At 45.9% G+C, this 18590-nt stretch overlaps 1 protein-coding gene across 3 annotated transcripts in view; it reads right to left on the bottom strand.

Moving 5' to 3' along the window:
• dph1 (diphthamide biosynthesis 1) overlaps positions 1-18590 on the bottom strand; it is a 650424-nt gene that overhangs the window by 101742 nt on the left and 530092 nt on the right. For all 3 annotated transcript variants that reach the window (XM_055657653.1, XM_055657652.1, XM_055657651.1), the window contains exon 9: positions 16759-16859. In XM_055657653.1, the coding sequence (XP_055513628.1) occupies positions 16759-16859 (101 nt within the window). The remainder of the gene's footprint in view (positions 1-16758; positions 16860-18590) is intronic.

The following is an 18590-nucleotide window of genomic DNA, read 5'->3' as shown; positions in this document are numbered from 1 at the left end:
GCAGGATAAATGACTCTAAAAATGTAATTATTGTGGCCTTGTCAAACATAAGGGTTAGCATTACACGCTACGAATCCCAGCTGTAGAGACACTGGTATCGTTGTCTCGTTGTAGGACATTGATCATTCTTTTAATCTGGATCTTTAACTCATGTATTGTGTTTTTTTAAATATAATTTATGATGCTTATATAAGTGATATACTAAGATTTTATATGTAGTTTATGATATATTTTTTAATATGCAATGCATTTTTTAAATGTAATGTTGCCCCTTGTCTGGACCTCGAGTCCGTAACAAAGTTTATTATTTTTATTATTATTATTATTCCATCCCCCTTTATACAACTATCCTTTTACCCCTGCAGATGCTGCCTGTTCCGTTCAGTTACTCCAGCAGCAATCAGCCTGAAGAAGGTTCCTGAACCGAAGCATCACCTTTCCAATCCCTCCCCAAATGCTGCCTAACCCGCTGCGTTCTTCCAGCACTTTGCTTTCTGTTCTAGAGTCCAGCATCTGTCTCTATTCGCCTCCTTGTTCTTAAAACGGGTCCAATGGATGATGGGTGCCAGGAAAGCACTGCCCAGAGGTGGTGGTGGAGGTCAATTGGCGGCCGATATGCCAGTGGCATTTAAGAGATTTTTAGATAGGCGCAAAGATGTGCAGGGAACGGAGGGATATGGATCACGTGCAGGCAGAGGAGATTAGTTTAACCTAACATCATGTTCGGCACAGACATTGCGGGCCAAAGGGCCAGTTCCAGAGCTGCACTGTTCTATGGTAGACACAAAACACTGGAGTAACTCAGCGGGACAGGCAGCATCTCTGGAGAGAAGGAATGGGTGATGTTTCGGGTCGAGACCCTTCTTCAGACTGATGTCCCAGGGGAGTGGGTAGTACAGAGATAGAATGTAGCTGGAGACAGTAAGACTGGTGGGAGAACAGAGAAGGGGGATGGAATGGAGAGAGAGGGAAAGCAAGGGCTACTTGAAGTTAGAGAAGTCAATGTTCATGCCGTTGGAGTGTAAGCTTCCCAAGCAAAATATGAGGTGCTGTTCCTCCAATTCGCGCTGAGCCTCACTCTGAACATGGAGGAGTCCTGGACAGAATGATCAGTGTGGGAATGGGAGGGGGAGTTAAATTGCTGAGCAACCTAGAGGTCAGGTAGGTTAAGGCGGACTGAGTGTTCAGCGTAATGATCGCCGAGCCTGCGCTTGGTCTCGCCGATGTACAGGCGTTAACACCTGGAACAGCAGATACAGTAGGTGAGGTTGGAGGAGGTGCAAGTGAACCTCTGCCTCACCCGAATGAGACTGTCGGGGTCCTTGGATGGAGTCAAGGGGGGTAGGTAAAGGGTCAGGTGTTGCATCTCCTGCGGTTGCTGGGGAAAGTACCTGGAGAGGGGGTGGTTTGGTTGGGAAAGGATGAGTTGACCAGGGAGTTGCTGAGGAAATGGTCTCTGTGGAAAGCAGAAAGGGGTGGAGATGGGAAGATGTGGCCAGTAGTGGGGTCCCGTTGGAGGTGGCGAAAATGTCAGAGGATTATGTGCGGTATGCGACAGCTGATGGGGTGGGAGGTGCGGGCAAGGGGTACTCTGTCCTTGTTAGAATGGGGGGAGAAGAAGCAGCAGGGGAGCTTTAGGATATCAAGGAGACCCTAGTGAGAGCCTCATCTATAATGGAAGAGGGAACCACCGTTCCCTAAAGAATGAGGACATCTACGATGACCTGGTATGGAAAACCTCATCCTGGGTGCAGATGTGGTACAGGTTCGAAGGGCCAAAAGGCCTCCTTCTGCACCTATTTTCTATGTTTTCTAAGCGGCGTAGACGGAGGAATTGTGAGTAGGGGATAGAGTCTTTACAGGAAGCAGGGTGGGAACAAGCGTAGTCTAGATAGCTATGGCAGTCAGTGGGTTTGTACTGTTCTAAGTTCCATGTAAGGACTACAGCAGTTCAATGTGGTGGTATATTTTGAAGGGCACGAGTACTCGGCGTACGACCATGGCTTACGAAAAGGGTATGAGAAAACTGTACAAATGTCTGTTACCTCCATGGAAGTATTTCTTTTCATGTGCATTCACTGTTGAAAAATGGTTAGAAAATACATTTTCTACATTAGGAAAGAACCAACATTCATATGGGTGGATGGAGACATGAGGGTTAGAGCCACACCTGAAGAGATAAAGATTCAAGCCTGCAATGCCTCTATTCCAATAGTTTAATTTAGTTTAGAGATACAACGCAGAAATAGGTCCTTCCGCACCGACCAGCGATCCCCGTACATTAGCACTATCCTACACACTAGGGCCAATTTACAATTTTTACCAAAGCCAATTAGCCAGCAAGCTTGTATGTTTTTGGAGTGGTGGAAACCAGAGCACTCTGCGAAAACCCACGTGGCCACAGGGTACAAACTCCGTACAGAGAGCACCCGAAGACAAGATTGAACCCGGGTCTCTGGCGCTGTAAGGCAATTCAGTTCAGTTCAGTTTAGTTTATTGTCACGTGTACCGAGGTGCAGTGAAAAGCTTTTTGTTGCGTGCTAACCAGTCAGCAGAAAGACTATACATGATTACAAGCAATCCATTTACAGTGTATAAAGTCAGTGTACATGATTAGGGTGTATAAAGTCAGTGTACATGATTAGGGAATAACGTTTAGTGCAAGGTAAAGCCAGCAAAGTCCAGTTAAGGATAGTCTGAGGTGCATCAAAGAGACAGATAGTAATCTGCACTGCTCTCTGGTTGTGGTAGGATGATTCAGTTGCCTGATAACAGCTGGGAAGAAACTGTGCCTGAATCTGGTGGTGTGCGTTTTCACACTTCTGTACCTTTTGCCTGAGGGGAGAGGGAAGAAGAGGGAGTGGCCAGGGTGCGACTCGTCTTTAACACTACTGCTGTGCCACTGTTCCCACCAATATACCCACGGAAACTCTCGACTCGAATCCTCACCAAGAGAAGGAAACACAGGCCTCGATGCAAACCCAGAGATGTGTTGTCAAGAAATATTTTGTAAATCCTTGTTTTCTTTCCCGTCAGTCGTTCACAAATGCATTAAGAGATAAGATTATATACTTTGCTGGGCCTGATAGGTAGAGTAGAATTGACCAATGACCGGTGTCCCCGCGTTGGGGGTGTGCTTGGAATCGTGAGTTGGTGCTCTGATCGTCCGTCTGACTAATGCCTGAGCTGTCAGCTCCGGCACGTTCAAGCTGCCAGGAGCCTCTCAGCAAATTACAGAGAGATGCTGCTGACTTGTTGCTAATCAGCTCTGTGGCTGCTGGAGGCTGTGCTGGTACCAACCCGATCCACAGACCATAAATATCACTCGTGGAGCCGGGAAGAAACCCAGGACAGGCGACTTTCTGGGGGAATGGTTGGACCAGGGAGGCTGTAGTGATACAAAGTGATGAGGAAGCTCTTTCGAGGGAAGCTGAATAAACAAAGTCGAAGAATTCTTAAAGCACCCTTACCATTTAGTCTGTGCTGGCACTTTAAATGGCAATCCAGTCAGTTAAATTCCCTTGGTCCTTCTCCCTAGTTCTGCAAATTAATTTACCTCATGCCTTTCCGATTCATTTTTTAAATTATCGGATTAATTTGTTTACACCATCCTTCCAGGCAATGGTTTTCAGATTCTCGTCGCTCGGTGATAAGAGAAAGTCTCCTCACACCCTTCCATGTCCCTGTTCCACGAATCATCGACTAATAGGAATGGTTCCCTTCTATTTACCCTTGTAGCACTCAAGATGGTCTTGTCCACTTCCATCAACCTTCTTTGCTTCAAAGAGAATCCCAGCTTCTCCAGTACAAATGTGATTAATCGATTGAAGGATACAGCATGGAAACAAGCCCTTTGGCCCACCGAGTCCATGCCAACCATCCATCACCCGTATGCGCTAGTTCTATGTTATTCCATCTAGCATCCACTCCTGATCACAGTTAATCTACAAACATGCACGTCTATGGGATGTGGGAGGAAATCGGGTTGTCTTCCATTAATCCTACATTTGCTCTTCCTTGGGCATCTCCCCTTGTTAGCTTGGCACCTTTTATCGTGGCAGCACCTCACTCCCTTTGTTCACCTGAATCTCAGGCTGACGGGAAAGTGGTGGGGAGACATGGTGGGCTGGGGCCATAGCAGGATTGGAAAGCAAGCCTAACCATTAAAATCAAGGCATTGCTGAAGCAGGAGATACTCTGGGTCACAAGGCGCAAAGGTGGTGATGATGGAACTCGGTCTGTGTTAGGACTCAGCAGCAGAGTCCCAGACAGATTCAAGATTGGCCAGACCAGTGAGGTCTGAAAATCCACCTGGGTTTAGCCCCGGCAGTGTGTCAAGTTCACTGTTAAACGGGTGCCAACGTTAGTTGGGAGCCAATGTTAGATGAGTGCCAGTTAGACAGGTGCCATTGTTAGATGGATGCCAGAGCAAGGGATAGAGATGGTAGTTTGTGATGAGGACTGAAGATGAAAGTTTAATACAAAGTTTGATTTCTCTAACTTCAGGTAGCCCTGGCATTCCCTCTCTCTCTATCCCTCCCCCACCCAAGTTGCACTAGCTTCTCATTTTCACCCTACAAACAGCTAACAATGTCCTGTTTCCTTTATCATTGTTACTTTGTTGCATATCTTTCATTCATTGTTCTTTGCCTCCATTGTTCTTTATCGTCAATATCTCTTGTTTCCCTTATCCCTAACCAGTCTGAAAAAAGGTCCTGACCCGAAACGTCACCCATTCCTTCTCTCCAGAGATGCTGCCTGTCCCGCGGAGTTACTCCAGCTTTTTGTGTCTATCTTAAGTTTAATATATAGTTGGAGCTTAACAGTTGTAGGCAGCTGGGAGCAATATAGAACGTACAGCACAGGAACAGGGCCTTTGATTCACAATGCTTGTACCAAACATGATGCCAGGTTAAACTAATCTCCTTTGCCTGCACGTGATCTATATCCTTCCACTCCCTGCACTTCTATGTGCCTATCTAAAAGCCTCAAACGGCAGCGTGTTACAAGTGCCAAAATTGCATTCAGTTTCTCTCTCTGGAAAGGGATAAGGGAAAAGTAAAATCTGACGGAGTTATGTCTCCAGATTTTTAGCAGTGTATATTTCTTGCAACGACGCATGTAAAGCAGATTTGGATGTGAGCTACCGTACGGTGTGGAAGTGGCTGTCGGTGATTGTAGTGAAACAGCCTCGTCCGCAAGCTGGCAGACTCGTCATGGGGCACCAATGCATCCACACTGCGGTCAACTGCTCTTGTGCTGTGCTACTCTGCTGCTTGTCCTGTTTGGGAGAGATCATCTCATGCGACGAAAGTTGATGCCGCCTTTAATGACAACTGCAGATGCATCACTGACTGCCTAAATATCTTGGATAGCTTGCATGTCTTGGCCGGTATTGCACCACCAGGAATCGGCAGATCAGTTGCCAGTAGAACTGAACGTTGTAGGCAAGTTGGGGACACCCACCATCCCTGTCACTCCCATCACCCAGCCCCAAAATGGCTGACGTTGAGGAAGAGCTTCCTTCACATAGTCCAGCCTCAAATAACCAGACTAGCCTTGTGGGAAAAGAAACGCAGTGAAAACCACCACCACGTAAAGATGCCAATCCCAACCAAGGAACAGCCACCACCTGGTCACTGAGCTGGAAGTCCCACAATAGGCTTCGTACAGGGATGGGCCGATGCAAGACCAATAGGAACAAATGGGGCTATGCAGATGTGGCAGACACAGAATGCGAATGTGGAATATCTGTACAATCCACGCCACACCTACTAAGATGCCCACTTCTTGGTGAACAATGCTGCCTGGAAGATCTAGCGGTGGCAAACGAGAAAGCCGTCCACTGTGCAAGAGCCCGGCCTGGCCCAACATTTGAAACATAGATGATGGACACGAAAGAAGAAGAAGGACAGTGGCCAATAGTTCTCCAGCAGAGGCAGCAGAGAGCTACCAGCTACAGTCCTCTGGAATTGTCCATCTGACATTAATTGTTCCCTTTCAGGTAACACAAGGGGGGAAAGGTTTTTAGTTCTGCACCAGTGTAGGAAGAGTAACAAAATGGGCAAAATTGTCAAGTCCTGCATCAATTGATCAAATCTTAAAACCTGCTTCATTTAACCCTGCGATACACACACACACACCACCCTGTGAAAATCATTAAACCCAGTTAATCAAATAGACATTACAATGATTAAAAGGCAAGGAAATTGGAGGGGAGGACGTCTCGTCCTTGGCTGGTGCTGCAGAGGAGTTAGTTTTGGAACATAAGTCACTGTCACTTGAAATCAATACAAATGGAAGCTTAGATGAAGCTTCCGAGAGTGAGAGAGAGAGAGAGAGAGTGAGCATGGGTGTGTGCGAGAGAAAGAGAGAGTGGGTGTATGTGAGAGAGAGAGCATGTGTGTAAAGAGAGAGAGAGAAGAGGAGAGAGAGAAAGAGAGAGAGAGAAGAGAGAGAGAGAGAGAGAGAGATGGAGAGAGAGAGAGACGGAGAGAGAGAGAGAGAGAGGAAAGATACATAGGGACAGAGACGAACAGAGAGGTGAAAGATCGAGAGAGAGATGGTGAGACACAGGCAGAACGAAGGAGAAAGTGAGTGAGAGAGAGAGACGGAGACGGAGACAGAGAGAGAGGAGAGCGATAGAGCCAGAGAGAGAGAGACACAGAGAGACACACAGAGAAGGAGAAAGAGGAGAAAGCTTGTGCGACAGAGAGAGTGTGAGAGAGAAAGAGAGCAATAAACACAGAGAAAGAGAGAGTGAGAGTTCATGAGAGAGAAGAAAAGGGAGGGGAAGAGTGCGTGCCGCCCATTCCTATCACCATCCTGCCCCACGTGTTGTCATGCTTTCATTCATTTAATATTACCTCTTCCACCCTTCCCTTTCTTCTCTCTTTTTCATTCTCTTTTTCCCTCCACCCTGCCATCTTTGCACTTTTAAGGAAAGCAGAAAACACTGCAGGTACTCAGCGAGTCCAGCAGCACTGGTGGGGAGAGAAACTGAGTTAACACTTCAGTTTGATGACCTTTCATCAGAGCCACTTGGCATTTGGAGTATTTTCAAAGCTGTTTCACTTTTCCCAGCTACGTTTAAAGATTATCAATCTGAAACGTTAACCCTGTTTGCCTCGTCACAGATGCCGCTGAGCATTTCCAGTGGCTTCTGCATTTACTCCGCCCAGTTCTGTTCTGTCGTCATTGGGGAAGACACAGAAGGATGGCCCACCGGTGTGGCAGGGTCTACATGCTGTCACCACCTCACAAGGCAAAGTGGGCAGCGTCAGTGGCAATGACACATCTCTTCCGGATGAACTCATTGTCTTTTATACACGCGTTGAAAGGGAGAACAGTGACACACGAACCTGGCACCCCAACAGCCCCTGATGCTTCCGTGATCCCAGACTCTGAGGCCAATATCAGAGCATCCTTCAAGAGGGTGAATCCATGCAAAACCTGGCCCAATGCCAAGCCTGGCCGAGAGCTGTACAGGCCCATGGGCTGGAATATTCAAGGACATTCTCTGTGGTCTGAGGTTCCCATCTGCTTCAAAAGGGCATCTAACTCACCTAAGAAGAGCATGTTGACTTGCCTCGATGATTGCCATACGTAGCATTTACATCCACTGCAATTAGGTGCTTTGAGTGGTTGGTTATCACGCAAATCATCTCCTGCCTCAGAAATGACCTGGAATCGCTTCAATTTGCCCATCGCCACAATGGATTAACAGCAGATACTAACTCATCCTCTCTCCAATCTGCCCTGAACGTGCCTGGATAACAGTAACACATAATCGGAGATGCATTGTGGGCTGATACATCAATTCCCCAACGTACAGAAACACAAGAGGCTGCAGAGAGTGATGGAATCAGCCCAGTCCATCGCGGGCACAGCTCTCCGCCCAATGGACTTGCATCTATCTATTGTATTGTATATCTTTATTGTCATTTCCTGAGTATTCACATACCCAGAGGAAACAAAAAAACGTTGCTCAACCAGTGTCCATTCAGTGTGCATTAAAAATAAATAGAAATAAAAATACATATATCATGAACAAATTTAACACTCTACTAAACATTCAACAGTGAAGTGCTGCCTCAAAAGAGCAGCATCTATCATCAAGGACCCCCACCATTTGGGCCATGCCTTTGTCTCACTGAAGTCCCATGCCACCAGGTTCAGGAACAGCTACTTTGCTACAACCATCAGGTTCTTGCCCGAATTGCACAACCCTAGTCCCACCTCAGCAATGGAACACTGCAGACCACATTTTGCACACCAAGGGCTGGCTTCCTCATCGTGTTTTTGTGCTGTCTTGTTGTTTGCAGTCATTTTCTTTTCATTGCCTTGTACAATTATAATAATTCATGTATACTATTTTTCGTGCATGTGGTCTGAGTTTATGGGCCTGTGATGCTGCTGCTACAAGCAAGATTGTAAATGTAGCTGTAACGCACTGTACTTGTGCATGACAACAAACTCAATTGGACTTGACTTGACTCACCATTAAAACTGCTCTATACTAAAAGGAGATGTGATCAGAAGCTTCAGGACATGGAAGGGAACTGATAGAGGTTATTGGAGGCAGAGTATCTACAAGTTGCGGAGGCTAGGAGCTGGTAGTATTATCTAAGAATGAGCACAAGGCATTTCAGGACTGAGGTTGGGAAAGACTTCCAAAAGCTGAAGCTGGTCGATATGTGGAACTCTGTTGTGCAAACAGCAAATGATGCTACATGCAGTCAATTCTTAATTTTAAATCTGAGGTTGACAGATTTCTGTTGACTAAAGTTAACAAGAGATAAGGGGCAAAGCTGGATAGAGTTCGGTCACAAATCAGTCACGAAGGCTGGATTAGCTGAATGATTGATTTTTGTTTCTCTGGTGCAGACAGGTGAGAGTGTAGGACAGTCTTTATGCTACACTCGAGTGTAAGCCTGAGTTTTGCCTTTGAAGAGTTTTAAATCAACAACTATCCATCCGAGAGGGCTACCCCCAGGATTAACCTGTCACCTGCCCCAGCCATGGGTCTCTCTGTATGAATATTTGCTTACCTAACAAGACACTGTAGTTCAGAAGTCAGTCATGAAGCAAAGTGCTCCAAGCCGCAGGAGCTTGAGGTTTACTTTTAATCGTATTAACCTTTTTAGCCTGCCATTACCAGACTTCAAAGCCCATTCCTGTCAGAGCCTGATATTCACCACCACTCCTCCCAACCCCACATGCTCTCCCCACTTTGTTTCTAAATTGATGCAGAGATATATTTAGGCAGCTGCTGAGGAAGCAGAAGCACAGTAGGCAAAATGATACTGGCACTGACCACAGGACAATTCAAGATGGGCAATCAGTTTGAGAAAACTGTGAGAATCTAATCAATTGGAACTGATCGTCTTTGCTACACAACACTGCGTTTGGGCCAAAGGTCAGAGTCTTCATTGATATTTTTCAGGTCGAGTCAAGTTGAGTTTAATTGTCTTTTGCACAAGGTATGAGCGCAATGAAAGTCTTGCTTGCAGCAGCACCAGGCACATAGACTCAGACAACTCACAGAAAAAATAATACGTAAATTCCACATAGAATTCCACAAGAGTAACACAAAGACTGAAAAAAAACCCCAAGACATTAACACAAAACACAATTAGAAAAGTAACAAGTCCATGGTAGTGGGTCGATTCAAGATGGTTGTAGGAAAGTAGTTGTTTCTGAAACTGCTGGTGTGGGACTTCTGTACCTCCTGTCCAACGGTAGCAGTGAGAAGAGGGAACGGCCCGGATGGTGGAGATCCTTTATGATAGACGCAGCATCTTATGGAGAGGCTTTCCATGGTGGAGAGGGTTGTGTACATGATGGACCGGGTGAAGTCACCACCATGTGTTGGGGATGCTGCACGATGCCATGATTGAACCGGTTAGGATACTTTTGTAAAAGTTAGTTAGAGTATTCAGTGGAATTATGAACCTCAGGCAATACCCCAGGCATTCATAGCAAAAGGATTTGAGTATAGGAGCAGGGAGGTTCTACTGCAGTTGTACAGGGTCTTGGTGAGACCACACCTGGAGTATTGCGTACAGTTTTGGTCTCCAAATCTGAGGAAGGACATTATTGCCATAGAGGGAGTGCAGAGACGGTTCACCAGACTGATTCCTGGGATGTCAGGACTGTCTTATGAAGAAAGACTGGATAGACTTGGTTTATACTCTCTAGAATTTAGAAGATTGAGAGGGGATCTTATAGAAACTTACTAAATTCTTAAGGGGTTGGACAGGCTAGATGCAGGAAGATTGTTCCCGATGTTGGGGAAGTCCAGGACAAGGGGTCACAGCTTAAGGATAAGGGGGAAATCCTTTAAAACCGAGATGAGGAGAACTTTTTTCACACAGAGAGTGGTGAATCTCTGGAACTCTCTGCCACAGAGGGTAGTTGAGGTCAGTTCATTGGCTATATTTAAGAGAGAGCTAGATGTGGCCCTTGTGGCTAAGGGGATCAGGGGGTATGGAGAGAAGGCAGGTACGGGATACTGAGTTGGATGATCAGCCATGATCATATTGAATGGTGGTGCAGGCTCGAAGGGCCGAATGGCCTACTCCTGCACCTAATTTCTATGTTTCTAAGTTTATCAGAGGTGCTGATGTGCCTTCTTCATGATTATATCGATGTGCTGGGACCAGGATAGGTCAATCGAGATGATAATGTTCTGTAATTTGAAGCAGCTAACTCTTTCCACCGCCGATCTGCCAATGAAAACTGGCAAATGATCTTCTGACATCCATTTTAGTTTTTAGTTTTAGAGATAGAGTGGCAACGGGCCCTTCAGCCCATCGAGTCAGTGCTGACCATCGATCACCCATTCTCTCTAGTCCTGTGTTTTCCCACTTTCTCATCCACTTCCTCCGCACTGGTGGAAATTTACAGAGAACAATGAACCCACAAACCTGCACGTCTTTGGGATGTGGGAGGGAGCTGGATCCTCTGGACGAAACCCACGCGGTCACGGAGGGAGAACATGCAAACTCCACACAGACAGCGCCCGAGGTCAGGATCGAACCTGGGTCTCTGCTGCTGTGAGGTGGCAGCTCCGCTAGCTGGAGAATGGTTGGGGATGTGTTCACGGTCACTGAGTCTGCTGAATGCCAGCTGTGGCTCATTGAGAGCCCTCCAGCCTACGCCCGGCATTGGGTTGAAGTTCAGCTCCAGGAAGCTGAGAACGAGCTCCAGGCTGATACTGCAATGTGATACAGATGGAGCGCTGTAGCTTCAGTGTCGTCCTTGGGATAACACGTCAAACCAAGGCCCCCTCGGGTGGACATTAAAGAGCCCCAGGCATATTTGCAAAAGCACTGAGAAATTCTGCTTGGCAATATGGCCAATATAGATCACTCATGCAAAATCAATACAAACATTAAATTAGCTGCTTCGTGTTGTCTTGCTGTTTGTGTCGGTTGCATTTCCTATCCTGCAACTGTGAAGCCTCTTCATGTGGATACGCAGAGTATGGTAGAGTCATGCAGTCATAGAGGGGTAGAGTGCAGAAACAGCCTTTGGGTCCCTGAGTCCGAGCCAAACATCATCTACACATTTACACTGATCCTACATAATCCCAATTGTTTTATTTCCATGAATCCTCATCAATTCCCCCGGATTCTACCACTCGCATACACACTGGAGCCAAGTTATAGTGACCAATTAACCTGCCAACCCGCCTGCCCCTGTAATGCGGGAGGAAACTCACATGGTCACAGGGAGAGTGTGTAAACTCCGCACAGACAGTGGCCGAGGTCGGGATTGAACCGTGGCGCTGGCCCCGCTGGGCTGCGGCTACTAGCTTTGCCACCGTCTTGCCCACTCGAGGCATGTAACGCTCCTTCACTTGCAGCTGGGGAACAGATACTCAGTCAAGGCTCTGGATTGCTGTTGATGTGGCAAGAACCATCACCTTCATTTCTTGATTAGAAAGGGTGTCAAAGATTACAGGGAGAAGGCAGGAGAATGGGGTCGAGAGGAAAAAATAGATCAGCCATGATTGAATGACGGGGTAGAATCAATGGGCTGAATGGCCTAATTCGGCTCCAAAGACTTATGAATTTATGAACCTGCAGTGAAGTTTAGCCCAGGATATTAAATCCACAGATTGCCCTGAAAATTCTTAATTTAAAATTGTTTAATGTTCTCGATCCTACTGAGAGCAACAAGAAGAAGAGAAGAAAATCAATAATTACAAAGTATTTCTCCTCAGTTACATAAAAGAGGAGGGGAAATGGCTGATTAGTTGAGTGGGTTGACTGCAGGTGTGAAGCCATGCACTGAAACTCCAGGAATGCATCCAAACTGAATTGGAAACGACGGATGGTGTGATTTTTGACTCGGGAACTTCTAAACACTGTCAGTGCAAAATGTGAACATAATTTCTAGTGTATTAATTCTATTTTAGTTGAATGATTTGGTTCAGTCCACAGGGAAGGTTATAGAAGTTGTGTGCAGTAAATTGTCCTGATTCACTGTTAGCCATGGCATCCATGGCGATCCTGACCAGGAAGAGCTTTAGTTGCTGGTCACTGAGCTGTTGCTACCTTCAGTGGTATTACTGTACTTAGTGCTGTAGCACAGAAACAGGCCGTTCGGCCCATCTCTTCACCCCAGGATTTATTGATATTTCTCTGTATTTATTGTTATCAACCATATTTCGCAATTTTCTTCAGTCTGAAGATTTTGAAATGATACATTCAATTCCTTAACAGGCGAATAACAAAGTGGCCTTAGCAATGATTCCTGCCACACAGTTTCCCCATTGTATCAGTGCCTGTGTGACACAACTTTTTTGCCTTTCTGTTTTCTGTTTCTGAGCCAGATTTCGGTCCCTTACTAACCCACGTTACTGTTTATCCACTCTGCAGTCCCTTATTGAAAGTCTTCTGAAAATGCAGAATTTCTTTAGTCAGAGGGTGGTGAATCTGTGTGTGTTTGTATACTGTCTGAAACTCCTCTGGAACATTTGAACTTGGCCCGTCTTAGACCAGACTTGTGGAAAAATGTCCTAACAAAGCAACAAACAGGTGGTGTGACTTGCTGCTGGTTTCAAACCAGGCACATCTGGATTACGGTGTTCATTTTCAGAAAAAGAATACATACAGTGCCTGTAGTATGAATCTCCCGCCAATAGCTTGTGAGTATGAGCCACAAGCCTGCCCCTAACTTGGCACCACTTCAATTCTGAAGCTACCAGCCCACACCGACAGCATGTTGTCGATCTATCCCTTATTGCCCACAGTACAACATTCGAGCCCAAATGGCTGCAAGACAACAATTAATGTCAAACTGCATGTAAGAGACAGAAGCAGATGTTTAAAAATATAACAAGGTCTCTTGTTACCAGAACTCTTCCAATTTCTTATTGACTAACCTGTAATCTTATATCATGATGCATGATACAATAAACTCTGTTGATAACACTCTCGGCAGGGAGTCAGAACGTACTGAAATCAAGTCCGACTCCAGAGACTTCAGCTCATAATCTGGGTTGACGTTCCCAATGCACTACTGAGGAAATGCTGCACTGACATTTCACATTGGATGTCAAATCAACATTTGCAGGTTAACAGTAAAGATCCCAAGGCGTTAAGTCTACTCACTGCCGTGAACTGCCCAATGTTTAGTCCTGGATCAACAGCACCACAGCAGACCAAGTGGCTCTTGTCTCAGTCTTGATTAATTGATTGAAAGATACAGCATGGAAACAGGCCCGACGGCCAACTGAGTCCACAGCACCATCAATCACCCATTCACATTAGTTCTACGTTGCTCCATGTTTGCATCCTTTCCCAACACACCAAGGGGCAATTTACAAACGCCAATTAACCTACAATATCACACGTGCAAGAGACAAAGGAGGAAGCCAGAGCTCCTGAACATTGTCTCTAGTATGTGTAGGATAGCGTTCATGTGTGGGGATCGCTAGTCAGTGCGGACTCAGTGGGCCGAAGGGCCTGTTTTTGCATTGTATCTATTAACTAAACTAGACTCTGCAATTTTTTGTTGTATTGGGCAGAGCTGTTCCCAAACCTAACTGGGATGCAACCCTACCACTCCAGAAGGTACAACATATTTACCTAGCCACTTAACCTACAAACCTGTACGTCTTCGGAGCATGGAAGGAAACCGAAGATCTCGGATAAAACCCACGGGGAGAACGTACAAACTCCTTCCAGACAGAACCCATGGTCGGGATTGAACCCAGGTCTCTGGCGCTGTAAGCACGAAAGGCCAACAGTTTGCATGTTACGATGCATCTATAAAACTTGGTACGTCAATGGAGACATGCCGAATTTCCTCAGTGTCTGAGGAAGTAGAGGCATTGGTGTGCTTTTTTGGCTGTAACTTCAAATGTGGTTAGTCCAGGACAGATTGGTGGTAATATTTACACCGAGAAACTTTAAGCTCTTAACAATTTCCATTTCGTCACCATTGATGCTGATCGGGGAATGCATTCCTCTATGCCTTCTGAAGTTGATAACTAGCTCCTTCATCATGCTGACATTGAGGGGGAGGTTGCTGCCCTGACACTGTGCTACTAAGCTCCCTATCTCCTACCACTCCAGAAGGGAGCATTGCACCCAGGTGGAAGATGAGGAGCTCTTTCACAAGCTTACTTTGGGCTTCAGTACAACATTGCAGGAGGCCACTGATGAATAGGTTCGAGGGAGAGCGGGATTATATTTTTGTGGATTAAATGGGCACAAAAGGTAATCCTTCGAGCAGGGAAGAAGAATAGATTGAAATTTTCATGGTGGAGAGAGTGAGCAGCTTCAGATTCCTGAGCGTTGACGTCTTGGATGACCTATCCTGGCCCCAGCAGGTGCACTGGTGCCTCTATGTATGGAGCGTAGAACAGTACAGCACAGGAACTGCCCTTCAGCCCACAATGTCTGTGCTGAAAATTATGATGATACCAAATCGTATTTGCCCCGCACATAATCCATTCCTTGCCTACCCCTGTGCTTGTTCAAAAGTCTCTTAAATTCCATCATTGGTTCTGCCTCAACTCCCAGCCCTGGCAGCGAGTTCGTTCCAGCATGTTGTCTGTCTCTGTACCTGCGATGCTGCTTCAAGCAGGAGTATCACGGTACATAAACTCAGACAACTCACAAAAGAGTAAATTGTACATACATTTTACAAAGCCAGTGAAATAAAACTGTGCAACAAGCAAGACATTTGTGTAAAACACAATTAAAATATAAGTTGTACCTTTACCACACTCGACTCAAGCATATGACAATAAACTTGACTTGACTTGTCATATGAAATCATGAAACGTTAAACCACAGTAAGTAATCCGTTTCTGATCGTTGAAAGGCAAGAACTGAAGGATACAGATGTAAGGTGCTTTGGAAAAGACCTGAGTATTTCTCTTTGGGGTTCTGGCCAATAACCCTCAAGCAATCCACCAGAATAAATAATCTAGTGTTTAAGAAGGAACTGCAGATGCTGGAAAATCGAAGGTACACAAAAAAGCTGGAGAAACTCAGCGGGTGCAGCAGCATCTATGGAGCGAAGGAAATAGGCAACGTTTCGGGTTTTCGAAGAAGGGTTTCGGCCCGAAACGTTGCCTATTTCCTTCGCTCCACAGATGCTGCTGCACCCGCTGAGTTTCTCCAGAATAAATAATCTGATCGTTTTTGATCTCACTGTTTTTTATGGGAGTTTACTGTGAGAAAACTGTCCGCAACATTTCTCAATGTTAGAATCGCGATTTCAAAAATGTACGATGATTTGGCACATAGTGACATTGTGAAAAGTACATTGGAATTTCAATCACAATCTGTGCCCCTGAATTAAAGAACATGTTGCGCCATTTAACCCCATGAGTTTGTATTCTATTCAATTAGATGATAGTTAATCTGTGACATAACCATCCTTGTCTCATATCTTTGAATGCCATTGCTGTTCACAGATCCTGTCTCTTATAAGCTGCTGAGTGATGTTCTTTGATGTAAGAATAATCAGAAAGTTATGGAAAAGCAAGCTGTGCTTGAAAACATTTATTTGGCACAGAATCTGAGAGCCACTGCCCTTTAGAATGATGCAGCCTGTGGATTTGCATACACTGCCTTATACGACATAGAGCATAGAACAGTACAGCACAGGAACCAGCCCTGCAGCCCACAATGTCTGTGCCAAACATGATGCCAAGTTAAACTAATCTCCTCTGTCTGCACATGATCCATATGACTCCATTCCCTGCATATCTATGTGCCTATCTAAAAGCCTCCTAACCCCCACTATCGTATCTGCCTGCCCATCACCCCTGGCAATACACTCTAGGCAACCTGGATGTTAAAAATGTTCCTCCTTTAAACTTTATCTCTTTTATCTGAAGCTATGGCCACTGGTCTTTAATGTTTCTACCCTGGGTGAATGGTCTGACTGTCTAGCCTCCCATAATTTTATAGATTTCTATCAGGTCCCGTCAACCTCCGACGTTCTAGAGAAAACAATCCAGGTCTGTCCAACTCTCCAATCCAGGCAGCATTGTGATAAACCTTGCCTGCACCCTCTCCAAAGCCTCCACATCCTTACTGCAATTCGACTGCAAACAATATCTCAAATGCAGCTGCACCAAAGTCCTATAAAGCAGCACCATGACTTCCTGACTCTCACACTCAATGCCCCGACCGATCAAGGCAAGCAAACCATATGCCTTATTTACCACTGTATCTGCACATTAGCTTTATTGTCTGTAGCCGCAGCCAGCAATGGTAGTGTACTTACGCATCCACCTCCTGGAAAAGCCGGAGTTTGTCTGGGAAGATCTCGGATAACAGGACATTGATGTAGGGCACACTGAGGGCTTGAAGCTGGGCTTCCAGGTGCTGGAAAATAGGGACAGATTAGCAGTCAGGTGAAAGAGGCAGTAGAGTTATATATAAGACTACAACAGTTCTGTTATTGGAAAGGAAAGGTCTAGTCTACTGATCCCACTGCACCAGCTGGGAAATCAAATGCAGATAAATAATACCATAAACCTGAAAGTTACTGAATTTGTAAAGACTAAATATACAAAGCGGTACAAGAGAACTGATTATAGAATACAGAACAATATAGCACAGGAACAGGTCTTTCAACCCGTGAGATTCCAGCATTCACAGTATCTTGTGTCTCCATTTTACTGTTGTATATAAATTTGGTTTGACCTTAACATTACAGTGCAATCCCAATATAAATGCCCTTTGTAGTTATTTTGTTGTTGTATTTTCCTGTGTTAGATTAAAGGGCCTGTCCCACGAGCATGCGACCTGCAAGCGGCAAGCGCGACCAAACCAGATGCGGGGAACATGCGGAGGTCGAGTAATCCCCGTACAGGGCCGGTCCCCCCAGCACGTGACTGCATGCGGCGAGCGCGACCAAACCGGAAGCGGGGGCCGCGCGGAGGTCGAGTGAGTGACATGAAGTTCGAGCGAAGTCCGCGGGAAGTTCGTGCGTGACGTACGGCGTCAAGACGCTGCGTACGGCATCGAGGCGTCAGGCCGTTGCCGCGTGGAATTTTTTAACACGGTCAGTTTTTCGGAGCCCCGCGCGATATCGGGACCAGCTTCGCACAACTCCATACGGCTCCAGCGATCGAAGTGGGACCGGTCCCGCGAGGCCGTACGGCTCAAACGATCACGTTAGGTCGTGCTTGCCGCATGGAGTCACATGTTCGTGGGACAGGCCCTTTAGTCAAGCAATAATATCCAGAGTGCCATGCTGCTATTTACAATGTTTACCTACTCAATACTTTGGAGATAACTTGGGATTGCAGTGAAAGTCCTGCATTTGTGCAGCACCTCATCACATCCAAGACTGACGCTAAGCAGCGGGAAAGAGGGCGCAAGGAATGGTATTAGTTTCAGAGATACAGCATGGAAACAGGCCCTTTGGCCCACCGAGTCTACGCCAGCCATCAATCACCCATTGACACTGGTGCTATGTTATCCCACTTTCTAAAAAGCTCCTTCCCACTAGGAGCAATTTACAGGAGGCAAACTAACCTACAAACCCACCCGTCTTTGGCAAGTGGGAGCAAACCAGAAGTCCTGGAGGAAATCCACGCGGTCACAGGGAGAAAGTGCAAGCTGCACTCAGACAGCATCTGAGGTCAGGATCAAACCTCGGCCCCTGGTGCTGTGAGGCAGCAGTTCTGCCAACTGCACCACTGTGACAGAACGGTGAGGGTGAAGCAGACACATTGTGAAGACATAAGCAGAATGAGCCAAAACAAATTAGGAACTAAATGGAAACAAGACACAGGACAACATCCCCACTCTATTGAAACTGACAGTTAATCGTCAGTCATCTATTTGCACCAGGCAGTTTCAATTAAGCCTTGTCTCCAGTACTGTGTCTGGGTCAGTGAGCAGGCCCTACTGGTCCATGTTTTATTGTTAATTTAATATAATTTTTTAATTAAATAATGGGGATAAAACGACATCGACACAGAGAAAGGATGACGAGTTGTGTGACGTTATAAGCAGATGCTTGGGCTATTTATGTATCTGATTTGTGTATGTGATTTACAGTCAACAAGCAGCACCTTGTGATCCTGTTTGTGGAATGACCCTCAA

The sequence above is a fragment of the Leucoraja erinacea genome, chromosome 28 (genome assembly GCF_028641065.1).
Source record: "Leucoraja erinacea ecotype New England chromosome 28, Leri_hhj_1, whole genome shotgun sequence".
NCBI classification, from domain to species: domain Eukaryota; kingdom Metazoa; phylum Chordata; class Chondrichthyes; order Rajiformes; family Rajidae; genus Leucoraja; species Leucoraja erinaceus.
The sequence above is the reverse complement of the archived record's forward strand: the minus strand, read 5'-3'. Positions and strand labels throughout refer to the sequence as shown.